Source organism: Berghia stephanieae, chromosome 13, assembly GCF_034508935.2.
Source record: "Berghia stephanieae isolate SIO BIC M18660-M18661 chromosome 13, UCSD_Bste_1.3, whole genome shotgun sequence".
In the NCBI taxonomy this organism is placed as follows: Eukaryota; Metazoa; Mollusca; class Gastropoda; order Nudibranchia; family Aeolidiidae; genus Berghia; species Berghia stephanieae.
Genome location: NC_088372.1, coordinates 22,479,928 through 22,503,175, shown reverse-complemented (window position 1 = coordinate 22,503,175; position 23,248 = coordinate 22,479,928). Strand labels below are relative to the sequence as shown.

The 23,248-nt window shown below is 35.0% G+C and overlaps 2 protein-coding genes across 2 annotated transcripts in view; both read left to right on the top strand.

Annotated features, from left to right (window-relative positions):
- LOC144959174 (uncharacterized) overlaps window positions 1-23,248 on the top strand; it is a 62,911-nt gene that overhangs the window by 17,429 nt on the left and 22,234 nt on the right. Inside the window, 1 exon segment of the mRNA XM_078891708.1 lies at window positions 726-865. Coding sequence (XP_078747834.1) covers window positions 726-865 — 140 coding nt within the window.
- On the top strand, window positions 2,805-22,756 carry LOC144959170 (uncharacterized). Its single transcript, XM_078891704.1, has 5 exons — window positions 2,805-3,395; window positions 3,821-3,907; window positions 5,068-5,129; window positions 16,029-16,245; window positions 18,202-22,756. Exons 1-5 carry the CDS (start codon window positions 3,332-3,334, stop codon window positions 20,214-20,216), a joined length of 2,445 nt encoding a protein of 814 aa, XP_078747830.1. The 5' UTR covers window positions 2,805-3,331; the 3' UTR covers window positions 20,217-22,756.

Genomic DNA, 23,248 nt, shown 5'->3' with positions numbered 1-23,248 from the left:
AGATTAACCTTCTCCTTACCAACCATAGGAAAATCGTCACATTCGTTACAATCCAAACAGCACTTTTATCATTCAGATTTCGTTTGTAAATCACACAATTTAAAGAAAAATGTTTTATTTTAGCTATAAAAACGTGACACTGTGTTGTAGAGTTCATTTTGCTGATCAATATTATGCATTAGAATGTATTTGTTGCTTTTCTGTTTGAGTAAGAAAAAACTATTTTTGTCTTGGGTGACTGAAATTTTGGGGAAAATTCTGAAAATGGCTGGTAAGGAAAGGGTTAATACTTTGCTGTTTGTCTTTAGATGAATACTTTTTTATATGCAGAGAAAATAAAGTTTTTTTTCAAAGTGACACATTAGGGAGCAGGCACTGGTGTAAGATAAAAATATGAAAAGATGTGTATGAAGCAGTAGCTGACAAAACAAAAGAAAGACTGGAATAACCCAGGCATCTGCTGCAGCTAAGGCGAGGTGACTTGCTCAAGGCCACACATCGCAGTGGGCAGTCGAACTCTGTGTATCTTTTGGGTGTGAAGCAAAGACCACATAACTCTGCCACACAATTTAATCTTAATTCACTTTGACTTCTTGATGCAGATGTGTTACCAAAGTGAGATGTTGCATCACATATAAACATCACTGTTACTTTACTGAGGATGAAGAAGAGATAAAACTTTGGGATGATTTCTGATTATGATCTTTACTTATCCTCTTTTGCAGTCAATTCATGTCATCCCTCCAGTTAGACATGGAGCAATTGATGCCTAAACCAGACGTAATGCCAGAACATCTGATGGAGAAATGTGCTGCTATGAGTGTACGCACCGATGCCATCCAGGATCTCGTAGACTCTATGGCTGGTAGGTCAGGGTTATGGGTAGGTGTGGGGGGTATAAAACCAGATATAATGCAGAACATCTGATGGAGAAATGTGCTGCTATGAGTGTCTGCACCGATGCCATCCAAGATCTCACAGACTCAATGGCTGGTAGGTCAGGGTTATTGATTTGGGTAGGGGTATAAAACCAGACATAATACCAGAATATCTGATGAAGAAATGTGTTGCTATGAGTGTACATACTAATGCCATCCAAGATCTTATAGATCTATGGCTGGTAGGTCAGGGTTAGTTGGTAGATAGATTTGAGGAAGAGCCTCCTAGTGGCCAGTGAGGACAAAATGTACATAATAATTACACCCCCTGGGTGGGGTTTCTGACCTCACATTGTGGGCAGGGAAGTACTTGTTGTGTATTCTATCCCCCTGTATCTGTTTTCCAATTGCTTTCTTTCTTTGTCTTGGAATGATGTTACTTAGTATTGTCCTGACCCTGGCCGAAGTCCTTGGCTAGGAGAGAAACAGTTGGATGTGTAGTTAGAGTTTTTGGGCGATGATATTTTTTTCCTTGTAAATCATCTCTCTCTTATGTATTGTTAGTTATATATTCTGTTTTGGATGTTTTCTGTAAACATTTGAGTGTATTCCTCTTAGTGGGATCCTGTGCTGGTGTCTGGATGAGACTTTAAGGTGATCTCAAACTGAGTACATTGATGGTGTGCTCTTGGTATCTACATCTGTTCCCTATTTGAACCAATTTTCCTATGTCTTACTTTTTCTTGGGTGCTTTGATTGTCAATCTAGAATATTTTGACTATTCCATTTTCTTCTTTTTACTGGCACTGCTATGACCTAAATGTGTCGCAAACGCCGTAAAACCCTTAAAAACAACTATATCGTTGAAGCCAAATCACCGCAGAAATCATGAAAATAGTTAAATCTGAAAAGTCAGATAGCCTTGGTGGCAGAATGTGCCCAGTCCGTAAGCCAAGTATATGTATGTATGCTCATTTCTTTTGTATACATGTGCAAAAACAATGTGCGTGCGTGTATGTTTGTGTATGTCTGTGTCTGTATTTGTAAATGTGTTGGTGTTCATACCATGAACCAAACTGAGCATTGTTTACCTCACATGAATTGCCTTTTATTTGGACAATAAAGATTATTATTATAATAATAATAATAATAATAATAATAATAATAATAATAATAATAATAATAATAATAATAATAATAATAATAATAATAATAATAATAATGATAATAATAATAATAATAATAATAATAATAATAATAATAATAATAATAATAATAATAATAATAATAATAATAATAGTAACAATTATTATTATTATTATTATTATTATTATTATTATTATATATATATATATATATATATATATATATATATATATATATATATATATATATATGTATTAATACCGGATAGGGAGACTTTTGGTACCCCTATTAGTTCATTTTACAGTACTTTACCAATAGGGAGACCAAAATCCGGTCCCCCTATTGATTTGACCTCTAGCACATTCACTTTTCTATTTTTAGTTTAAAGTTGTCAACCCAACCGTCAAGGATATATAATTGTAAATCATAGTATTGAAGTTATTTGTTAAACACCACAGTAAGAAGAGTTATGCCTAAATTTTCACGTTGGTCAATAAGGTGACCGCCTGAAAAAAGTACAATAGGGGTACCAGTGTTTTCATCGATATATTTCAATAGTGAGGCAATATATCTTTCCGAAATTTTCTCTAAAATTCTAGAGCATTATATGGATTTTTATAGTAATGAAAACCTAATATAAAATTGTGTGAAAGTTGATGAACTGAGGAATGAACAAGATATACGAATTATAATCTATTTTTAGAAACAGATTTATCGAATCTTGGTCCGGATTCTTATCTTGGTGACAAGAGACAAGCAAACATAGTAACTCTTTTTTTCGTGAAACGTATGTTTAGTCAATTTCGCGCATAAAGAGGCACTCGGCACTCACTCACTCCGCAAGTCAGTAGTAGGTAGGTGGTTATCAGTTATCAGCTTTAATTCTTAGTCAAACGCTTCATCAAACCCATTATTGAGTAGCATGTTGATGCCTGATGCCAGTTGAAGCCATCTCGACGTCGTGAAATGGAGCATCTTCTGTCATAGCAGTAGAATCGTCAGATGCCGCATTTAAATCCTCCATTCCAGGCGTTGCTGTTGCCATATCGATCTTCGAAATGATTTGGTCTAGACGTCAAGTTGACCCGTTCTATGTCTGAAGAGATTTTAAAGTGCAATACCTAACATTATATCTTGATCTACAAAAGAGTCTTTTTAAATGAACCGCTGTGTTTCTATATTTTTCAAGAACCAATGATTATCTGATAACCACTGACAACTGACTTGCGGAGAGAGTGGCCGACGGACGTCCTCTCTATAGCCGCAAGTATTTTTTCGTCACTTGCTGAGTTCCAAACTAGACGTCTATGGCATCGTGGGGTAAATTGATGCTGGAGGCATCATTGAAGAGACACCGAGATAATTTAAATGGTAAGTTATTGGCCATTCTTATTACATCACTGTTGATTTAAGATTTTCAATAGGGTAGACATCACAATCACACACACACCGATTGATGATTGTCACTTGTCAGTCAGTCATTTGGAAGTGGAGTCAGATAATTCGGGAACTTCTGTAGACTGTAGATTCACACTAGTGAGTAAGATCTGTCGTTTACTACTACTACTACTACTACTACTACCACTACTACTTTTAGTTTTAGCTTTATCCAACTCAACACTTCTCGTGTTTATTTTATTTTGGCAAAACTAGAATGGATTTTTGAAAAGAATATAAAATAATTTAAACTTAAACCTGTCTTTGCATCTTGCTTTATGCATACAGTATGCCATATCACAGCCATCACAAAATCATAGTTTAATGTTGAGAATATGCTATTTCTTTTGTAACTTCAGATCAGAGAGATTTGAGCTTTAAAAATCCTGAAAAATGTCTTGCTGTCAATCCAGACAACCCTTTTGATGTGATCTATGATGTTAATGGTAAGAATGTAATTTGATGAGGAAATGAATAACATTTAGGTACACATAGTTTGCTTTTTTTTTTTTTTTTTTTTGAGTCATGATGTGTAATACTATTACAGTCCACTCCGGATAATTGCAACTCGTTTAATCGCAACTTTCGGTTAATCACAATATTTCCTAAGCAATGGAAATAATTCTATATAAAAGTCACTGGTTAATTGCAACAAACTTCGGTTTTTTAAAAAGTGGTAAATTCAAGAAATCAAACAGTATATCATGATTAAATTTCATCATGGATGAAATCGTGACAGGTTGAAGAATCGAGAGTGAGCAGGATTTAATGCTACAGTAGTGTGTCACCACTCTGTTAGAGTCGAAAGAGGGCGGGGCTCTGCAGTATGGGTTTGTGACGTCATCGGTGGCCATTAAATAGAAGAGGGGTGGGCTGGTCATAATCTTGACAACAGGTTATAAATGACAGTTATAAAGAGAGACTGAGCGATATCCTTTGTTTTAGGATTAACAACTGTGCATTGTGACCAACGAGTTTGGTGAGAGCTTATTGTCTCTCATTAAGGCTAATCTCTTTAACTCTGACAAATGTTGAATTGTTGAGAAAAAAGATTGAAACTTCTTCCAATCTGAATAAGATATCGGCTTGCTTCATAGCTGCTTTTGGTTGACAAATCTACACGGGGCTGCCATATGGTTTTTGTTTCAATCAAATTGCTCTGTATGTGGTGGACTAAGAATATTATTTACTGGTTTGAGTTGACAATAAATGTGTAAAATGTTGAAATAGTGGACAGGAAACTGAATTTCGGTTAATCCCAACATTTTCGATGATCCCAAGGTATTGCGATTATCCTAAGTGGACTGTACCTGAATCTTGAACGAAAAACTATCATATGGATATGATTATAGACAGATTGGTTTCTGGAATTATATTTCCGTCCTCCCTTGCCAACTCTGACGTTCTTGAAATTTAAAAGAAAATAGCCAGAAGGTTTCGGACTTAATTTTCTTTTTTTTTCCAAAGGACAATAGTCATAAGGTAAATAATTTTTAAAAAATCCTTTTACAGCACAAGATGGCATGATTTTTTGTTTAAGAGTTTAGAGAAAAACTTGCACATGATAGTCTTCAGCTTTTTTTTGTTGTTTTTATTTTCTATATAGACTCCAACTCAGAGCCTGAAAGTGATGCAGAACAAAGTTCCATATCACATGATTCATTTGTGGTAAGTATGTACATTAAAATAAAATCATAACATTTGTATAGCGTTTATCCACAGTTGGCACCATGCTCAAAATGCTTCACATCAACATATTTTGTGGTGACAAAACACATTTGCCACAAAAGATGAGACCTGCAGTCTGTTAGGCGCAATACAATATTTCAGGACAAGGACAACACTGTTTTACACCAGTGAGATCTCCTAGTTTTTTGTTGTTAAAAATTTTTCTTTGCAGTGGACTTCGCCAACAATAACACTATTTTAAACCTTCCTCGTTATATTTTGAAGTGATATTCATTGATGAGCCATTCACATTTGAAGTCGTTTGTTTTTTTATTTGACAAAATGTGAAATGATGCGTTTCCAGGAAAAATTAAAATAGCTTCTGTTGGGATTATACTTTTGATCTCGCATTTTGTCCAAATTCTCTTGCATCGTAATGTTTATCAACTTTTTTTGTTAACTATATTGCAGTTGCAAGGTTAGGAAGTTCATATTGTTGCAATGACAACCGTTTATATGTCCAGAATCGTAGTGATATAAAAAATTGTTTTGTAGTTGTTGGTCCTGGTGTAGGATTTAAAGAGTTGGTTAAAAACGGTTTACTGAAACCCTGGTTGGTGTATCTATATTTATCCAAGCACAGTTGAACATATTAAATACTTAGACAATATGTCTGCCTTTCTCAACTCTTTTTTATTATACTTGCATTATTAACCAGCTAATTGTTTAGTTGGATTATTAAACAATGGCTCTTCATGTTTATTGTCAACATGAATAAATTGATTGATCTGTCATCTTTTCCACAAAATATACAGGGTCCCGATTTTGTTGCTGACTCCGAGTCTGATTCCTCTACGTACTCTGTGAGGTACCCAATGCTGAGTACATCATTGTCTTTGGAACCTAGTGCTCATTCCCCAACTCAGTCAGAGCCTCATCCACAACTATCACAGACTGAACCTCGTTGCCAGTCTGGGACCCAGGTTCAACCCGAATGCTATACACTTGCAAACCAACGTGTTACGTGCAATGGTGAGTCATTTTTTTTGTCATTCTTCTCCTTTGATATTTGTGGGATCAATTTTAATTTACCCATTCCTTTTAAAAGAAAACTTCCACCCCCTCCATGGTGCTGCATTTGTGTTATTGCATTTTTTTTCTGTTTTGGCAGTGCTGCGTCGCAAAATACGCTACCATTTACATAACAAGCACAAATCCAAATTTGATAGGGTGGACATCTTAGAATCTGAAACCCCAATGTGGAGTGATATCAGTGAAACCAGCCATAAAAATGTTCATGTTTATTTTATTGGGGTTTTTTTTTGTCTGTAATAGACTTAAATTGCTTGTATTGTAAGTGTTAAAATGGTTTTTTTGTTACAACCCATCTATATATTAAAACTGTTTCTTTGTATTTCTATGATGCTTAAGGCTTTTTTTCACAGACCAGCTGGAAACTTAACGAGAATCAGAGTAGATAACATTTTTATTAATCTTGCAACCTAAACAGTATATGATGATTGGGAGCATTTAAAGAAAAGCACATTTTCTTTTTAATTTGTCGGTACTAAAATTATACTTTGATAATGCCTGCTGTGCTACAAACCCTTTTGACTTCCAGGTTCATATTTTTCTTTATTCTAAAATTCTTGGGTTTCCTTTCAATGACAACTGAGATCATTAAAATTCAGCTCACAACATGATGTGTGTAGATTTGATGAAAACATATGTTCGAGTTGAGAAGCAGTGTTCACGAACTTGCTGATCGTTTTTACTAGCATTTATTTTCCTAACTTACCTGTATCAATTAACAAAGGCAAGACTCAAATATTTTCTATCTGAACAGTGTGTTTGTTATTGAAATATTTCCGGCATATACATGTCATATTTCATTCCCACAAAATATAAATCAGGATTAAGTTGTCTGGGCATCAGCATCGTTCAGGCAGTTGGGGGGAAGTCTTTAAGGAATTAATGAAGCCGATGCTCAACCGGTCTGGAGGACGTTTGATTGATGTCGGCTGTTTGTTCTGCCAGCCGGTGATGTTTTCTCACTCCCTCAATGACAAAGAAAGTCATTGTTATGACTATGAACTATAGTCTATTATTACTTTTGTTACTATATTAATTGTTACTTATAGCCGCTACTGTATTTATATATTATTATTATTATTATTATTATTATTATTATTATTATTATTATTATATTATTTATTATTATTATTATTATTATTATTATTATTATTATTATTATTATTATTATGATATTGCCTTCATTGCATTCTATTACTATTATTGATATAATTAATTTCTGATTGTTGTAAATAATTTATGTGAATTGAATTTTGTCGATTGGCCAAGGGCCTACAATAAACTTAAATGAAATGTTAGTCTTTGGATAGGACTTGGGTCTATTCTTGATTGCTTTTCCGCCTGGGTCGAGTGAAGCATTTGGAGTAAATTTTGTTGCTCAACGTAAAAAACATGACGCTTACCATTCCGCTGATACTGATACCTCCAAGGGGTGGTTGGGGAAAAACCTAAAATTCTTTTGACATTCTGTCTGATTTTTCGCTGAAACAACAAAGGACAATCTATGTATTCAGATGAGACTTCAATGTGTTACTATTCCGATTTATGTTCATATTTTGATTATAATGAAGAGGGAACCCTGAACCCAGTGAAGTGGGTGGATTGATCTATTTATTTCTATTTCAAAACAAAAATATGGCGTCTTTTCACTGGATTTGTTATGTGGCAGAGGTCTCCACAAATCTAACATACCTCTTCCAAAGGAATAGATGGTAGAAAAGTATATAACAAGAAGGAATTATGACAGTTACTTGTCCAGGCCTTAAATATTTGGAATGCTATTCCTCTCTATCGCTGTCATGTAGCTGATGTGCATATGATCTGTCTATTGATTTATTTTCATAGTTCATAGCATGATGTGCTTTATTTTCTTCTTTTTTTTCCAGAGAAATACAAAAAGCCAAGGAGACCCTGTCCATACTGTGGACAGTTGCAAACAAAACTCTCAAGGCATTTGATGAGGAAACACAAAGATGAGACAGAAGTTACAGAGGCCATGAAACAGCCTGTAAAGGAAAGGGATAGAACAATGGATTATCTCAAGAAAAAGGGCATTTTTTATTCAAACACTAGAAACAATTCAATAGTTATGCGTGAGAGAGCACAAGGGTCACATGAAGTTGTTATGTGTGCTGGCTGTAAGGGGTTTTACTCTGGACGAAGGGTTTATGAACACAAAAAGAAATGTAGTACTGAGCATGCTCTGTGTACTGGGGTTGTAAAATTTTATCCCGTGGCTCCCAATGCAAGTAAAGAAATAAAGGAGAATATTCTTGACAAATTTCGGAATGATGAAGTGGGAAATTTGTGTCGATCAGACAAAGCTATAGTATTGTTAGGAACAAAATTGTGGAGTAAAAGTTCAAAGAAGGAGAGAAAAGTTATAATGAGTGATTTACGCATCTTAGGAAATTTGATTTTAAAAACTAGGAAGAGAACGAATCAACCTTCTTTCTCTGGAGAGGACGTGGTGAAGCGTTGTAACTTTAATGAAATATCGCAAACCATTTCTGAAATGACTTTGAAAGAGGATGGGACATTGAAAGCAGGCTTGAAGCTTTCAATTGGATTTATATTGAAAAAGTTAATTAATTTCTTAAAAGGGGAATATATAATGCAAAACAAAATGGAAGAATCCGCAGAGATAGATTTGTTCAAAGCTGTCCTGGATTATAATTGGGATAGTATTTTTTTTACAGCCAGAGTTCAATGTGAAGCAAAGAGAACAAATTTGAGAAAACCCAAAGAGATGCCATTAGAGAATGATATAAAGAAGCTACGGCAATTTATTACTGAAGAGATGGTCCGTATTTGTGAGGATGATTATCAATTATTTGATTCACATATGTTTGTTAGGCTTCGCAATGTCATCGTAGCTAGGCTTACAATGTTTAATGCGAGGAGAGGCGGAGAACCCGCAAGGATGTTGTTAAAAGACTGGAATGATGCAGATTCAGGTGTATGGGTTGATCCCCAGCTTGTACAACATGTCACTGATCCTCTGGAAAAAGCGTTACTTGAGAAGTATAAGCTGGCCTATCAGTCTGGAAAGGGAAGCAAGATGTTGGTCCCTGTGTTGATACCCAATGACACAATTCAGCCTTTAAGGAAACTTGCACAGGAGCGTAAAGCTGTTGATATTTCAGACAACCCATTTCTTTTTCCAAATACAGGAATATCCAAAGATCATGTAAGTGGTTACATTGCCATCAAATATGTCACTTCCTTAGTAAAGGATTTAGAGAAACCCCAGTTGTTAATAGCTGATAAATTCAGGCACCGAGCTTCGACATTATTTGCCTTACTTGATGTCCCACAACACGAGAGAGATGTCTTCTATCGACATATGGGACACAGTGAATCAATCAATCAAAACATTTATCAGTGTCCACTTGCAATACGAGAAATAACAGAAGTTGGTCATTTTTTGGGTCAAATTGATAACTCAGCATCGGTCACTGGGGAAGGAAATTGTAACATTGAAACAAATGACTCTGTAGTGAATAGAGACTCAAATGCAAATTTTGGAACATCCATAGTAACAGCTGCAAATCAAGAAGAAATATTTGATGGTGAAGCAGGAGTGCCAAATCAGCTTACGTGTTCTTCAAAACAAACTGAACCCAAGAGGAATTCAAGCAAAAATCGGAGATACATGTCATGGTCAGATGAGGATACAGATAGAGTCAAGTCATATTTTAAAAACTTTGTCGAAGATGTTTCAGCACATGGTTCAAGGGGATCATTACCTAGAAAGTCTGAAATTATTCTGTTCTTAAAACACCACAGGGTATTTTCACAAAAAGGAATCCCTGAAGGTACACTAATTAGTTTGGTGAAGACAAAGATTTTTAATGAAAGAAATAAATATAGAAGGGAAAGAGCGTTTCAATCGGTGTAATGACAATCATGAATTTGATTTGTATTACATTCATTGTATTGTATAGTGTTATTGACATATTTTGGGGGTTTACAAAAACGTTTTATCTTTATATAGTACAATCTGTTCATCATTGCAATATCCTTTTTTATATTATATGAACATTCATTTGCTCAGCTTGAGAGACAAATGCTTTGTAGAACCATAGCTGCCAACCGTTCTGTTAAAAACGGATTTGTTCCGTATTTGACTTCCTGAGTCCGTAAGTGCTTATTTTTAGTTCAAAATCCGTATTTTGTAATTTTTGACTAATTTGTGGTAAAAAGCCATGTGAGCCTAATGAATTATTATTATTGATCCATTATTATTACTATTACTACTACTACTATTGTTGTTATTATTATTATCATTATTATTGGTGTCCAGTGAGAGCATAATCTCCATTTGTGTAGCTCTTTAATTTGAATTATGCCTCTAACATAAATGATTTTCAACAATTAAAAAAGTTCCATTCGTTTATATGACGCCTGTATTTTACTCAAACCTTTCATAATGTATTGGAGATTTGCATAGGATATGGATGTTAGCCTCGATATACTTTGAATATTCTAAGACAGTATTGATACTTTCACTATTTGTTACAAATATTATTTTAATTAAGAATAAAATTAAATCCACCTTTTTGATTGGAAGGTATTCAATAAGAAAATCAATTGCTTATATTGATTAAAGATGACAATGATTATTTCCCTTTATTAATTTATGAAATATATAAATTTAATCCCTTTAAAAACATCTTCATCTGATTTTAATTTTTTTTTTTCAAGCAAGCTTTTGTAACGGTTTAGGTTCAAGAAAAATAGTATACTCCATTTTTAGGTGTGTTTATCTTGTCAAAGTAAAGAAGTAGGAATTCTCTAATATTTAGAGGTGCATTTTACTATAACTACTATTATAGTATACTACTTAAAGACCATTATGTTGCATGAAAGAAAACATATATGCAATCGTCTACTTTTTATCTGAACTCACCTAATTTTTACCCCAAAACGCCCTCTCAAGTGATGTACCAGGTTGGTAGTTATGCATTTCTAACCATCTTAAGTTATTTCATTTATTTTACAATCGTGCTTCTTGTGTATTGGTCCTTATCAAAGTTGAGGCAGTTGAATTCTTTCTTTATATTGTCCGTTCTGAATTTTGATCTCATTGTGGAAAGCTCCCATAGCGGGCAGGGAGGTACACACTGTGTCTTCTATCCCCTTATATCTGTTTTCCAACATGCTTTCAGTCTTTGTCTTGGAATGAGATTACTTGTTTTTTTCCTGGCCCTCGCCGGAGTCCTAGCTGGGAGGGAAGCAGTCAAATGCATATTTATTGTTTTGGGAGATGATATTTTTTTCCTTGTAAATCATCTCTCTGTTATGTATTATTACTATATTTGTTATTTTTTAATGTATAATGTAAGCATTTGAGTGTGTTCCTCTTTGTTGGATTTTGTTCTTGTGTCCGGATAAGACTTATAGGTGATCTCAAACTTAGTACATTGGTGATACGCTCTTGGAATCTACATCTGATCCCTATTTGTTCCCAGTTCCCCTATGTCTTACTTTCTCTTGGATGCTTCAACTGTAATTCTAGAACTTTTTACTATCCAATTTTCTTCCTTTTTACTGGCGCTGATATAACCTAAATGTGTTGCAAGCGCCGTAAAACCCTTAAAAACAAAACAACAATCATTGTGGAAAGTGTCATTTTAACGATTCAAATGTGCTGGTACTAAACCCGATAATTGAGCAACATTTGGACTAGCCTCTGTCATCTCAACTTGTTAGTGTTAGTAATAGTAATTAAAAAGGCTGACTTTTATATGTTGCGATTCGATGAAGGGGGGGGGGGGGGGGGCTTCGGCACACATCGCCCCTCATCCCGGGCAAAATGAGCGTTCCTTATTTTATTTTTGAAAAGTTGGCAGCTATGTAGAACTATCTGAAAGAATCAGATATGGCAGAATAAAAAGTCTTTCTACTAACCCTAACTTAATTGGCCAATGTAGCTTTATGTTCAGCATTTTCTAGATACCTAATGTAAAATTTCACTATTCTTTTTATGATAGTTTTAAGAGTTGCAATCTTTAGAGGTGACTGTCAAGAAATGACACCTCTGTGCATTTAATTTCATTCTTTCTTTATCCCCTCATCCTTAATCAGAATAATAATAATTAATAATGAAAAAAAATGCAGCAACGACAGCTTAGAACGGCATAAAGTGCTTAAGAATTATTTTTTTTGCATTAAACTTTATTCAAACGATTTTCAACACTTTTGCTTCACAGTTTATGCTTTTTAACAAATGCAATTAAGCAACTTACCAGCAACAACATATTGGTTTGTTATCATTTGAGGGTTTTATCAGTAAAACTGTTTCTATCCTTTTATGTTGCACTGTACACATAGCAAACTTCATGCTTTTATTTGGTGACCAAAGACTTATGTGATACAGTGGATGAATGTTTGTGATGGCTTTTGGAACTGAAATAAACCTGCAATATGATTTGTAGACTTCTATCGTTATGTATCATTTTTCGGTCAAATGTAAATGTAATTTTACACGAGCTTGATGTATCATAAAACCCACAATGAGCTCAACGTGCAGCTGGTAGTAGATTTATATGGACACGAACAACGTTGTTACAATTCAGTAACGTACTCCAATTAACACAAGTGAGACTGTAAATGAGACTTTTACAATGACTCTGCATCGCCACAAATATGGATTCGAACCCTGGCAACTCGGGCGTCAGACGAACTGTCTACCACGAAACCAAAGCAAGCATTGTGCAAGTTAAAGTGAATGAGATGTTGATTGAAGCCGTTCATTGTGTCCATCAGATCTGCTGTCCTATCCATCCAACTCCATTCACTCACTGGGTGGGGTTCCCGACTTCCCATAATGGGCAGGGACGTACTCGTTGCGTCTTCTATCCCCCTATGTCTGTTTTCCAACTTGTTTTCTGTCTTTGTCTCGGGATGGGATGGGATTACTTGGTTTTGTCCAGGACCTGGCTGGGAGGGAAACAGTCAAATGTATAGTTCGAGTTTTGGGAGATTATATTTTTCCCTTGAAAATCATCTGTCTGTTATGCTCTTTATTGTTTTGTTTACATATTATTTATGCTTTGTAAACATTTGAGTGTACCCCTCTTTGTTGGGACCTGTGCTTGTGTCTGAATGAGACGTTTAGGTGATCTCAAACTAGTACTTTGATAGTGGGCTCTTGGAATCTACTGTTTCCTATTTGAAACAAATCCCTTTCCCTTTAAACTTTTTCTTGGGTGCTCTAATTGTATTTCCCAAAGAACTTTTTACTATCCATTTTCTTCCTTTTTACTGGCGCTGATATGACCTTAATGTGTTGCAAAGCGCCGTAAAACCCTTACAAACAAAACAAAACAAACCAAGTCCATTCAGTGGTATACAACAACAAAACAAAAAAACTCCTCTGCCTGGTCCCTTCTATCTTGATCTTAACCTGGGTCGCCCAGGTTTCAAAAGGGGGTTTCGGGGACTGCAAAAACAATGGCGCACGGAGCAACGGGGAATATTTTTTGCCGTGTTTGAGTCCCGGTTATTTCCCTGAGCGCCCCTTCTGAGGGTGGACCTTCCCAGGAGTTAGTAAATGCGTTGCCGGCCCACTTCACTCTACGCACACGGGGAAAAGCTTCGACACTATGGCCATGAAGCTCTTAATCTTAAGGACTTACTTATTTAGACAATTGGTGGTAGCTCACTTGAAAATGCACTCTTAGGTAACACATATATAAACATATACTGGGCTCCCTAAAAGGGTTTTTTAATGTGGCCCTCCCAAAACTTTTTTTTAAACCAAATGTCCCCTTTAAAGCTACAGAAACACTTAGTAAAACATTAGGGGGACGAGTAATTTTCTATATACCATTGTGATCATCAAGCATCAGAATTGTGTTCATAAATCATTGTAGGGAATCAAACTATACTCATTTGAACAAAGATTGAACAGTTTAATCAATTTGAAAAAAGACATATGCTTGGTCCTCCAATTGGTGCATTTCACAGTGGTCACCTTAATAGTGGATTGATACTTATATATATTTTATATATTATATTTATATATATATATATACATATTTTCCCTTTGGGATGTTTTGAATGGATATGAAGTCGCGAATTGTAGCCTACATTACAATTTTTTCAAAAATCATCATCTTTTTCATTCTTTTGGGCCTCAAACTGTGTCTGTCTCGCTACAGAGGTAGAGCTAGGCATCAATGAGATTCAAGAACTTTTGACAAGATACCACTATGACGAACAGTTTGAGGTACACATTTGAAAGTTTTTGGGCCCTCGTTTTCATCCTTCATTCTTGAGCTTTTTTGGGGTTTTTATAGCGCAATATCCACAAAATGCTCAAGTGTTTTCAAGGGGTCCCGGGCAACAGCAACATTTAAATGCGTATGGGGCTGACACCCGTTGCGATTTAAATTTTTTCAGACACAACAAAATTGTTAAAGCCGATCTTATTTTTTCACCTGGTACGTAAAAGAAAGTGAGTGATGAGTCTTTTTCCCAAGGGTTTAACTATGCGCTGATGAGGGAACCCCCGGGCCTTCGATCCAAAAGTGAGGCATACCACAAACCCCATACCCCCACCACCCATACCAAATTTAACGAAAAACGTGAAATTATTATTGCAGTAATTTTTTCCCCCATATTTTTTGTGAGCTTTTAAAGTACAATATTGAGCTTTTTATTGCCAATATCCACAAAAAAATGCTCAAAGTGCTTTACAAGGGTCCCTGGTTAACGCAAAATTTTTTAAATGTGGGCGGGAAAAGACGCCTGTTACGATATTACAATTTTTTTTTCCAAAGGACAATAGTCATAAGGTAAATAATTTTTAAAAAATCCTTTTACAGCACAAGATGGCATGATTTTTTGTTTAAGAGTTTAGAGAAAAACTTGCACATGATAGTCTTCAGCTTTTTTTTGTTGTTTTTATTTTCTATATAGACTCCAACTCAGAGCCTGAAAGTGATGCAGAACAAAGTTCCATATCACATGATTCATTTGTGGTAAGTATGTACATTAAAATAAAATCATAACATTTGTATAGCGTTTATCCACAGTTGGCACCATGCTCAAAATGCTTCACATCAACATATTTTGTGGTGGACAAAACACATTTGCCACAAAAGATGAGACCTGCAGTCTGTTAGGCGCAATACAATATTTCAGGACAAGGACAACACTGTTTTACACCAGTGAGATCTCCTAGTTTTTTGTTGTTAAAAATTTTTCTTTGCAGTGGACTTCGCCAACAATAACACTATTTTAAACCTTCCTCGTTATATTTTGAAGTGATATTCATTGATGAGCCATTCACATTTGAAGTCGTTTGTTTTTTTATTTGACAAAATGTGAAAATGATGCGTTTCCAGGAAAAATTAAAATAGCTTCTGTTGGGATTATACTTTTGATCTCGCATTTTGTCCAAATTCTCTTGCATCGTAATGTTTATCAACTTTTTTTGTTAACTATATTGCAGTTGCAAGGTTAGGAAGTTCATATTGTTGCAATGACAACCGTTTATATGTCCAGAATCGTAGTGATATAAAAAATTGTTTTGTAGTTGTTGGTCCTGGTGTAGGATTTAAAGAGTTGGTTAAAAACGGTTTACTGAAACCCTGGTTGGTGTATCTATATTTATCCAAGCACAGTTGAACATATTAAATACTTAGACAATATGTCTGCCTTTCTCAACTCTTTTTTATTATACTTGCATTATTAACCAGCTAATTGTTTAGTTGGATTATTAAACAATGGCTCTTCATGTTTATTGTCAACATGAATAAATTGATTGATCTGTCATCTTTTCCACAAAATATACAGGGTCCCGATTTTGTTGCTGACTCCGAGTCTGATTCCTCTACGTACTCTGTGAGGTACCCAATGCTGAGTACATCATTGTCTTTGGAACCTAGTGCTCATTCCCCAACTCAGTCAGAGCCTCATCCACAACTATCACAGACTGAACCTCGTTGCCAGTCTGGGACCCAGGTTCAACCCGAATGCTATACACTTGCAAACCAACGTGTTACGTGCAATGGTGAGTCATTTTTTTGTCATTCTTCTCCTTTGATATTTGTGGGATCAATTTTAATTTACCCATTCCTTTTAAAAGAAAACTTCCACCCCCTCCATGGTGCTGCATTTGTGTTATTGCATTTTTTTTCTGTTTTGGCAGTGCTGCGTCGCAAAATACGCTACCATTTACATAACAAGCACAAATCCAAATTTGATAGGGTAGACATCTTAGAATCTGAAACCCCAATGTGTGAGTGATATCAGTGAAACCAGCCATAAAAATGTTCATGTTTATTTTATTGGGGGTTTTTTTTTTGTCTGTAATAGACTTAAATTGCTTTTATTTTAAGTGTTAAAATGGTTTTTTTGTTACAACCCATCTATATATTAAAACTGTTTCTTTGTATTTCTATGATGCTTAAGGCTTTTTTTCACAGACCAGCTGGAAACTTAACGAGAATCAGAGTAGATAACATTTTTATTAATCTTGCAACCTAAACAGTATATGATGATTGGGAGCATTTAAAGAAAAGCACATTTTCTTTTTAATTTGTCGGTACTAAAATTATACTTTGATAATGCCTGCTGTGCTACAAACCCTTTTGACTTCCAGGTTCAATATTTTTCTTTATTCTAAAATTCTTGGGTTTCCTTTCAATGACAACTGAGATCATTAAAATTCAGCTCACAACATGATGTGTGTAGATTTGATGAAAACATATGTTCGAGTTGAGAAGCAGTGTTCACGAACTTGCTGATCGTTTTTACTAGCATTTATTTTCCTAACTTACCTGTATCAATTAACAAAGGCAAGACTCAAATATTTTCTATCTGAACAGTGTGTTTGTTATTGAAATATTTCCGGCATATACATGTCATATTTCATTCCCACAAAATATAAATCAGGATTAAGTTGTCTGGGCATCAGCATCGTTCAGGCAGTTGGGGGGAAGTCTTTAAGGAATTAATGAAGCCGATGCTCAACCGGTCTGGAGGACGTTTGATTGATGTCGGCTGTTTGTTTTGCCAGCCGGTGATGTTTTCTCACTCCCTCAATGACAAAGAAAGTCATTGTTATGACTATGAACTATAGTCTATTATTACTTTTGTTACTATATTAATTGTTACTTATAGCCGCTACTGTTATTATTATTATTATTATTATTATTATTATTATTATTATTATTATTATTATTATTATTATTATTATTATTATTATTATTATTATTATTATTATTATTATTATTATTATTATTATTATTATGATATTGCCTTCATTGCATTCTATTACTATTATTGATATAATTAATTTCTGATTGTTGTAAATAATTTATGTGAATTGAATTTTGTCGATTGGCCAAGGGCCTACAATAAACTTAAATGAAATGTTAGTCTTTGGATAGGACTTGGGTCTATTCTTGATTGCTTTTCCGCCTGGGTCGAGTGAAGCATTTGGAGTAAATTTTGTTGCTCAACGTAAAAAACATGACGCTTACCATTCCGCTGATACTGATACCTCCAAGGGGTGGTTGGGGAAAAACCTAAAATTCTTTTGACATTCTGTCTGATTTTTCGCTGAAACAACAAAGGACAATCTATGTATTCAGATGAGACTTCAATGTGTTACTATTCCGATTTATGTTCATATTTTGATTATAATGAAGAGGGAACCCTGAACCCAGTGAAGTGGGTGGATTGATCTATTTATTTCTATTTCAAAAAAAAATATGGCGTCTTTTCACTGGATTTGTTATGTGGCAGAGGTCTCCACAAATCTAACATACCTCTTCCAAAGGAATAGATGGTAGAAAAGTATATAACAAGAAGGAATTATGACAGTTACTTGTCCAGGCCTTAAATATTTGGAATGCTATTCCTCTCTATCGCTGTCATGTAGCTGATGTGCATATGATCTGTCTATTGATTTATTTTCATAGTTCATAGCATGATGTGCTTTATTTTCTTCTTTTTTTTCCAGAGAAATACAAAAAGCCAAGGAGACCCTGTCCATACTGTGGACAGTTGCAAACAAAACTCTCAAGGCATTTGATGAGGAAACACAAAGATGAGACAGAAGTTACAGAGGCCATGAAACAGCCTGTAAAGGAAAGGGATAGAACAATGGATTATCTCAAGAAAAAGGGCATTTTTTATTCAAACACTAGAAACAATTCAATAGTTATGCGTGAGAGAGCACAAGGGTCACATGAAGTTGTTATGTGTGCTGGCTGTAAGGGGTTTTACTCTGGACGAAGGGTTTATGAACACAAAAAGAAATGTAGTACTGAGCATGCTCTGTGTACTGGGGTTGTAAAATTTTATCCCGTGGCTCCCAATGCAAGTAAAGAAATAAAGGAGAATATTCTTGACAAATTTCGGAATGATGAAGTGGGAAATTTGTGTCGATCAGACAAAGCTATAGTATTGTTAGGAACAAAATTGTGGAGTAAAAGTTCAAAGAAGGAGAGAAAAGTTATAATGAGTGATTTACGCATCTTAGGAAATTTGATTTTAAAAACTAGGAAGAGAACGAATCAACCTTCTTTCTCTGGAGAGGACGTGGTGAAGCGTTGTAACTTTAATGAAATATCGCAAACCATTTCTGAAATGACTTTGAAAGAGGATGGGACATTGAAAGCAGGCTTGAAGCTTTCAATTGGATTTATATTGAAAAAGTTAATTAATTTCTTAAAAGGGGAATATATAATGCAAAACAAAATGGAAGAATCCGCAGAGATAGATTTGTTCAAAGCTGTCCTGGATTATAATTGGGATAGTATTTTTTTTACAGCCAGAGTTCAATGTGAAGCAAAGAGAACAAATTTGAGAAAACCCAAAGAGATGCCATTAGAGAATGATATAAAGAAGCTACGGCAATTTATTACTGAAGAGATGGTCCGTATTTGTGAGGATGATTATCAATTATTTGATTCACATATGTTTGTTAGGCTTCGCAATGTCATCGTAGCTAGGCTTACAATGTTTAATGCGAGGAGAGGCGGAGAACCCGCAAGGATGTTGTTAAAAGACTGGAATGATGCAGATTCAGGTGTATGGGTTGATCCCCAGCTTGTACAACATGTCACTGATCCTCTGGAAAAAGCGTTACTTGAGAAGTATAAGCTGGCCTATCAGTCTGGAAAGGGAAGCAAGATGTTGGTCCCTGTGTTGATACCCAATGACACAATTCAGCCTTTAAGGAAACTTGCACAGGAGCGTAAAGCTGTTGATATTTCAGACAACCCATTTCTTTTTCCAAATACAGGAATATCCAAAGATCATGTAAGTGGTTACATTGCCATCAAATATGTCACTTCCTTAGTAAAGGATTTAGAGAAACCCCAGTTGTTAATAGCTGATAAATTCAGGCACCGAGCTTCGACATTATTTGCCTTACTTGATGTCCCACAACACGAGAGAGATGTCTTCTATCGACATATGGGACACAGTGAATCAATCAATCAAAACATTTATCAGTGTCCACTTGCAATACGAGAAATAACAGAAGTTGGTCATTTTTTGGGTCAAATTGATAACTCAGCATCGGTCACTGGGGAAGGAAATTGTAACATTGAAACAAATGACTCTGTAGTGAATAGAGACTCAAATGCAAATTTTGGAACATCCATAGTAACAGCTGCAAATCAAGAAGAAATATTTGATGGTGAAGCAGGAGTGCCAAATCAGCTTACGTGTTCTTCAAAACAAACTGAACCCAAGAGGAATTCAAGCAAAAATCGGAGATACATGTCATGGTCAGATGAGGATACAGATAGAGTCAAGTCATATTTTAAAAACTTTGTCGAAGATGTTTCAGCACATGGTTCAAGGGGATCATTACCTAGAAAGTCTGAAATTATTCTGTTCTTAAAACACCACAGGGTATTTTCACAAAAAGGAATCCCTGAAGGTACACTAATTAGTTTGGTGAAGACAAAGATTTTTAATGAAAGAAATAAATATAGAAGGGAAAGAGCGTTTCAATCGGTGTAATGACAATCATGAATTTGATTTGTATTACATTCATTGTATTGTATAGTGTTATTGACATATTTTGGGGGTTTACAAAAACGTTTTATCTTTATATAGTACAATCTGTTCATCATTGCAATATCCTTTTTTATATTATATGAACATTCATTTGCTCAGCTTGAGAGACAAATGCTTTGTAGAACCATAGCTGCCAACCGTTCTGTTAAAAACGGATTTGTTCCGTATTTGACTTCCTGAGTCCGTAAGTGCTTATTTTTAGTTCAAAATCCGTATTTTGTAATTTTTGACTAATTTGTGGTAAAAAAGCCATGTGAGCCTAATGAATTATTATTATTGATCCATTATTATTACTATTACTACTACTACTATTGTTGTTATTATTATTATCATTATTATTGGTGTCCAGTGAGAGCATAATCTCCATTTGTGTAGCTCTTTAATTTGAATTATGCCTCTAACATAAATGATTTTCAACAATTAAAAAAGTTCCATTCGTTTATATGACGCCTGTATTTTACTCAAACCTTTCATAATGTATTGGAGATTTGCATAGGATATGGATGTTAGCCTCGATATACTTTGAATATTCTAAGACAGTATTGATACTTTCACTATTTGTTACAAATATTATTTTAATTAAGAATAAAATTAAATCCACCTTTTTGATTGGAAGGTATTCAATAAGAAAATCAATTGCTTATATTGATTAAAGATGACAATGATTATTTCCCTTTATTAATTTATGAAATATATAAATTTAATCCCTTTAAAAACATCTTCATCTGATTTTAATTTTTTTTTTTCAAGCAAGCTTTTGTAACGGTTTAGGTTCAAGAAAAATAAGTATACTCCATTTTTAGGTGTGTTTATCTTGTCAAAGTAAAGAAGTAGGAATTCTCTAATATTTAGAGGTGCATTTTACTATAACTACTATTATAGTATACTACTTAAAGACCATTATGTTGCATGAAAGAAAACATATATGCAATCGTCTACTTTTTATCTGAACTCACCTAATTTTTACCCCAAAACGCCCTCTCAAGTGATGTACCAGGTTGGTAGTTATGCATTTCTAACCATCTTAAGTTATTTCATTTATTTTACAATCGTGCTTCTTGTGTATTGGTCCTTATCAAAGTTGAGGCAGTTGAATTCTTTCTTTATATTGTCCGTTCTGAATTTTGATCTCATTGTGGAAAGCTCCCATAGCGGGCAGGGAGGTACACACTGTGTCTTCTATCCCCTTATATCTGTTTTCCAACATGCTTTCAGTCTTTGTCTTGGAATGAGATTACTTGTTTTTTTCCTGGCCCTCGCCGGAGTCCTAGCTGGGAGGGAAGCAGTCAAATGCATATTTATTGTTTTGGGAGATGATATTTTTTTCCTTGTAAATCATCTCTCTGTTATGTATTATTACTATATTTGTTATTTTTTAATGTATAATGTAAGCATTTGAGTGTGTTCCTCTTTGTTGGATTTTGTTCTTGTGTCCGGATAAGACTTATAGGTGATCTCAAACTTAGTACATTGGTGATACGCTCTTGGAATCTACATCTGATCCCTATTTGTTCCCAGTTCCCCTATGTCTTACTTTCTCTTGGATGCTTCAACTGTAATTCTAGAACTTTTTACTATCCAATTTTCTTCCTTTTTACTGGCGCTGATATAACCTAAATGTGTTGCAAGCGCCGTAAAACCCTTAAAAACAAAACAACAATCATTGTGGAAAGTGTCATTTTAACGATTCAAATGTGCTGGTACTAAACCCGATAATTGAGCAACATTTGGACTAGCCTCTGTCATCTCAAACTTGTTAGTGTTAGTAATAGTAATTAAAAAGGCTGACTTTTATATGTTGCGATTCGATGAAGGGGGGGGGGGGGGGGCTTCGGCACACATCGCCCCTCATCCCGGGCAAAATGAGCGTTCCTTATTTTATTTTTGAAAAGTTGGCAGCTATGTAGAACTATCTGAAAGAATCAGATATGGCAGAATAAAAAGTCTTTCTACTAACCCTAACTTAATTGGCCAATGTAGCTTTATGTTCAGCATTTTCTAGATACCTAATGTAAAATTTCACTATTCTTTTTATGATAGTTTTAAGAGTTGCAATCTTTAGAGGTGACTGTCAAGAAATGACACCTCTGTGCATTTAATTTCATTCTTTCTTTATCCCCTCATCCTTAATCAGAATAATAATAATTAATAATGAAAAAAAATGCAGCAACGACAGCTTAGAACGGCATAAAGTGCTTAAGAATTATTTTTTTTGCATTAAACTTTATTCAAACGATTTTCAACACTTTTGCTTCACAGTTTATGCTTTTTAACAAATGCAATTAAGCAACTTACCAGCAACAACATATTGGTTTGTTATCATTTGAGGGTTTTATCAGTAAAACTGTTTCTATCCTTTTATGTTGCACTGTACACATAGCAAACTTCATGCTTTTATTTGGTGACCAAAGACTTATGTGATACAGTGGATGAATGTTTGTGATGGCTTTTGGAACTGAAATAAACCTGCAATATGATTTGTAGACTTCTATCGTTATGTATCATTTTTCGGTCAAATGTAAATTTAATTTTACACGAGCTTGATGTATCATAAAACCCACAATGAGCTCAACGTGCAGCTGGTAGTAGATTTATATGGACACGAACAACGTTGTTACAATTCAGTAACGTACTCCAATTAACACAAGTGAGACTGTAAATGAGACTTTTACAATGACTCTGCATCGCCACAAATATGGATTCGAACCCTGGCAACTCGGGCGTCAGACGAACTGTCTACCACGAAACCAAAGCAAGCATTGTGCAAGTTAAAGTGAATGAGATGTTGATTGAAGCCGTTCATTGTGTCCATCAGATCTGCTGTCCTATCCATCCAACTCCATTCACTCACTGGGTGGGGTTCCCGACTTCCCATAATGGGCAGGGACGTACTCGTTGCGTCTTCTATCCCCCTATGTCTGTTTTCCAACTTGTTTTCTGTCTTTGTCTCGGGATGGGATGGGATTACTTGGTTT

What these genes read in the sequence shown, in the direction of transcription:
- LOC144959170 (XM_078891704.1), top strand. Translation starts at nt 3,332, where the DNA reads ATGGCATCGTGGGGTAAATTGATGCTGGAGGCATCATTGAAGAGACAC. An exon ending in TATCACATGATTCATTTGTG is followed by an intron (nt 5,130 to 16,028) that starts GTAAGTATGTAC and finishes CAAAATATACAG; the next exon opens with GGTCCCGATTTTGTTGCTGA. An exon ending in CCAACGTGTTACGTGCAATG is followed by an intron (nt 16,246 to 18,201) that starts GTGAGTCATTTT and finishes TTTTTTTTCCAG; the next exon opens with AGAAATACAAAAAGCCAAGG.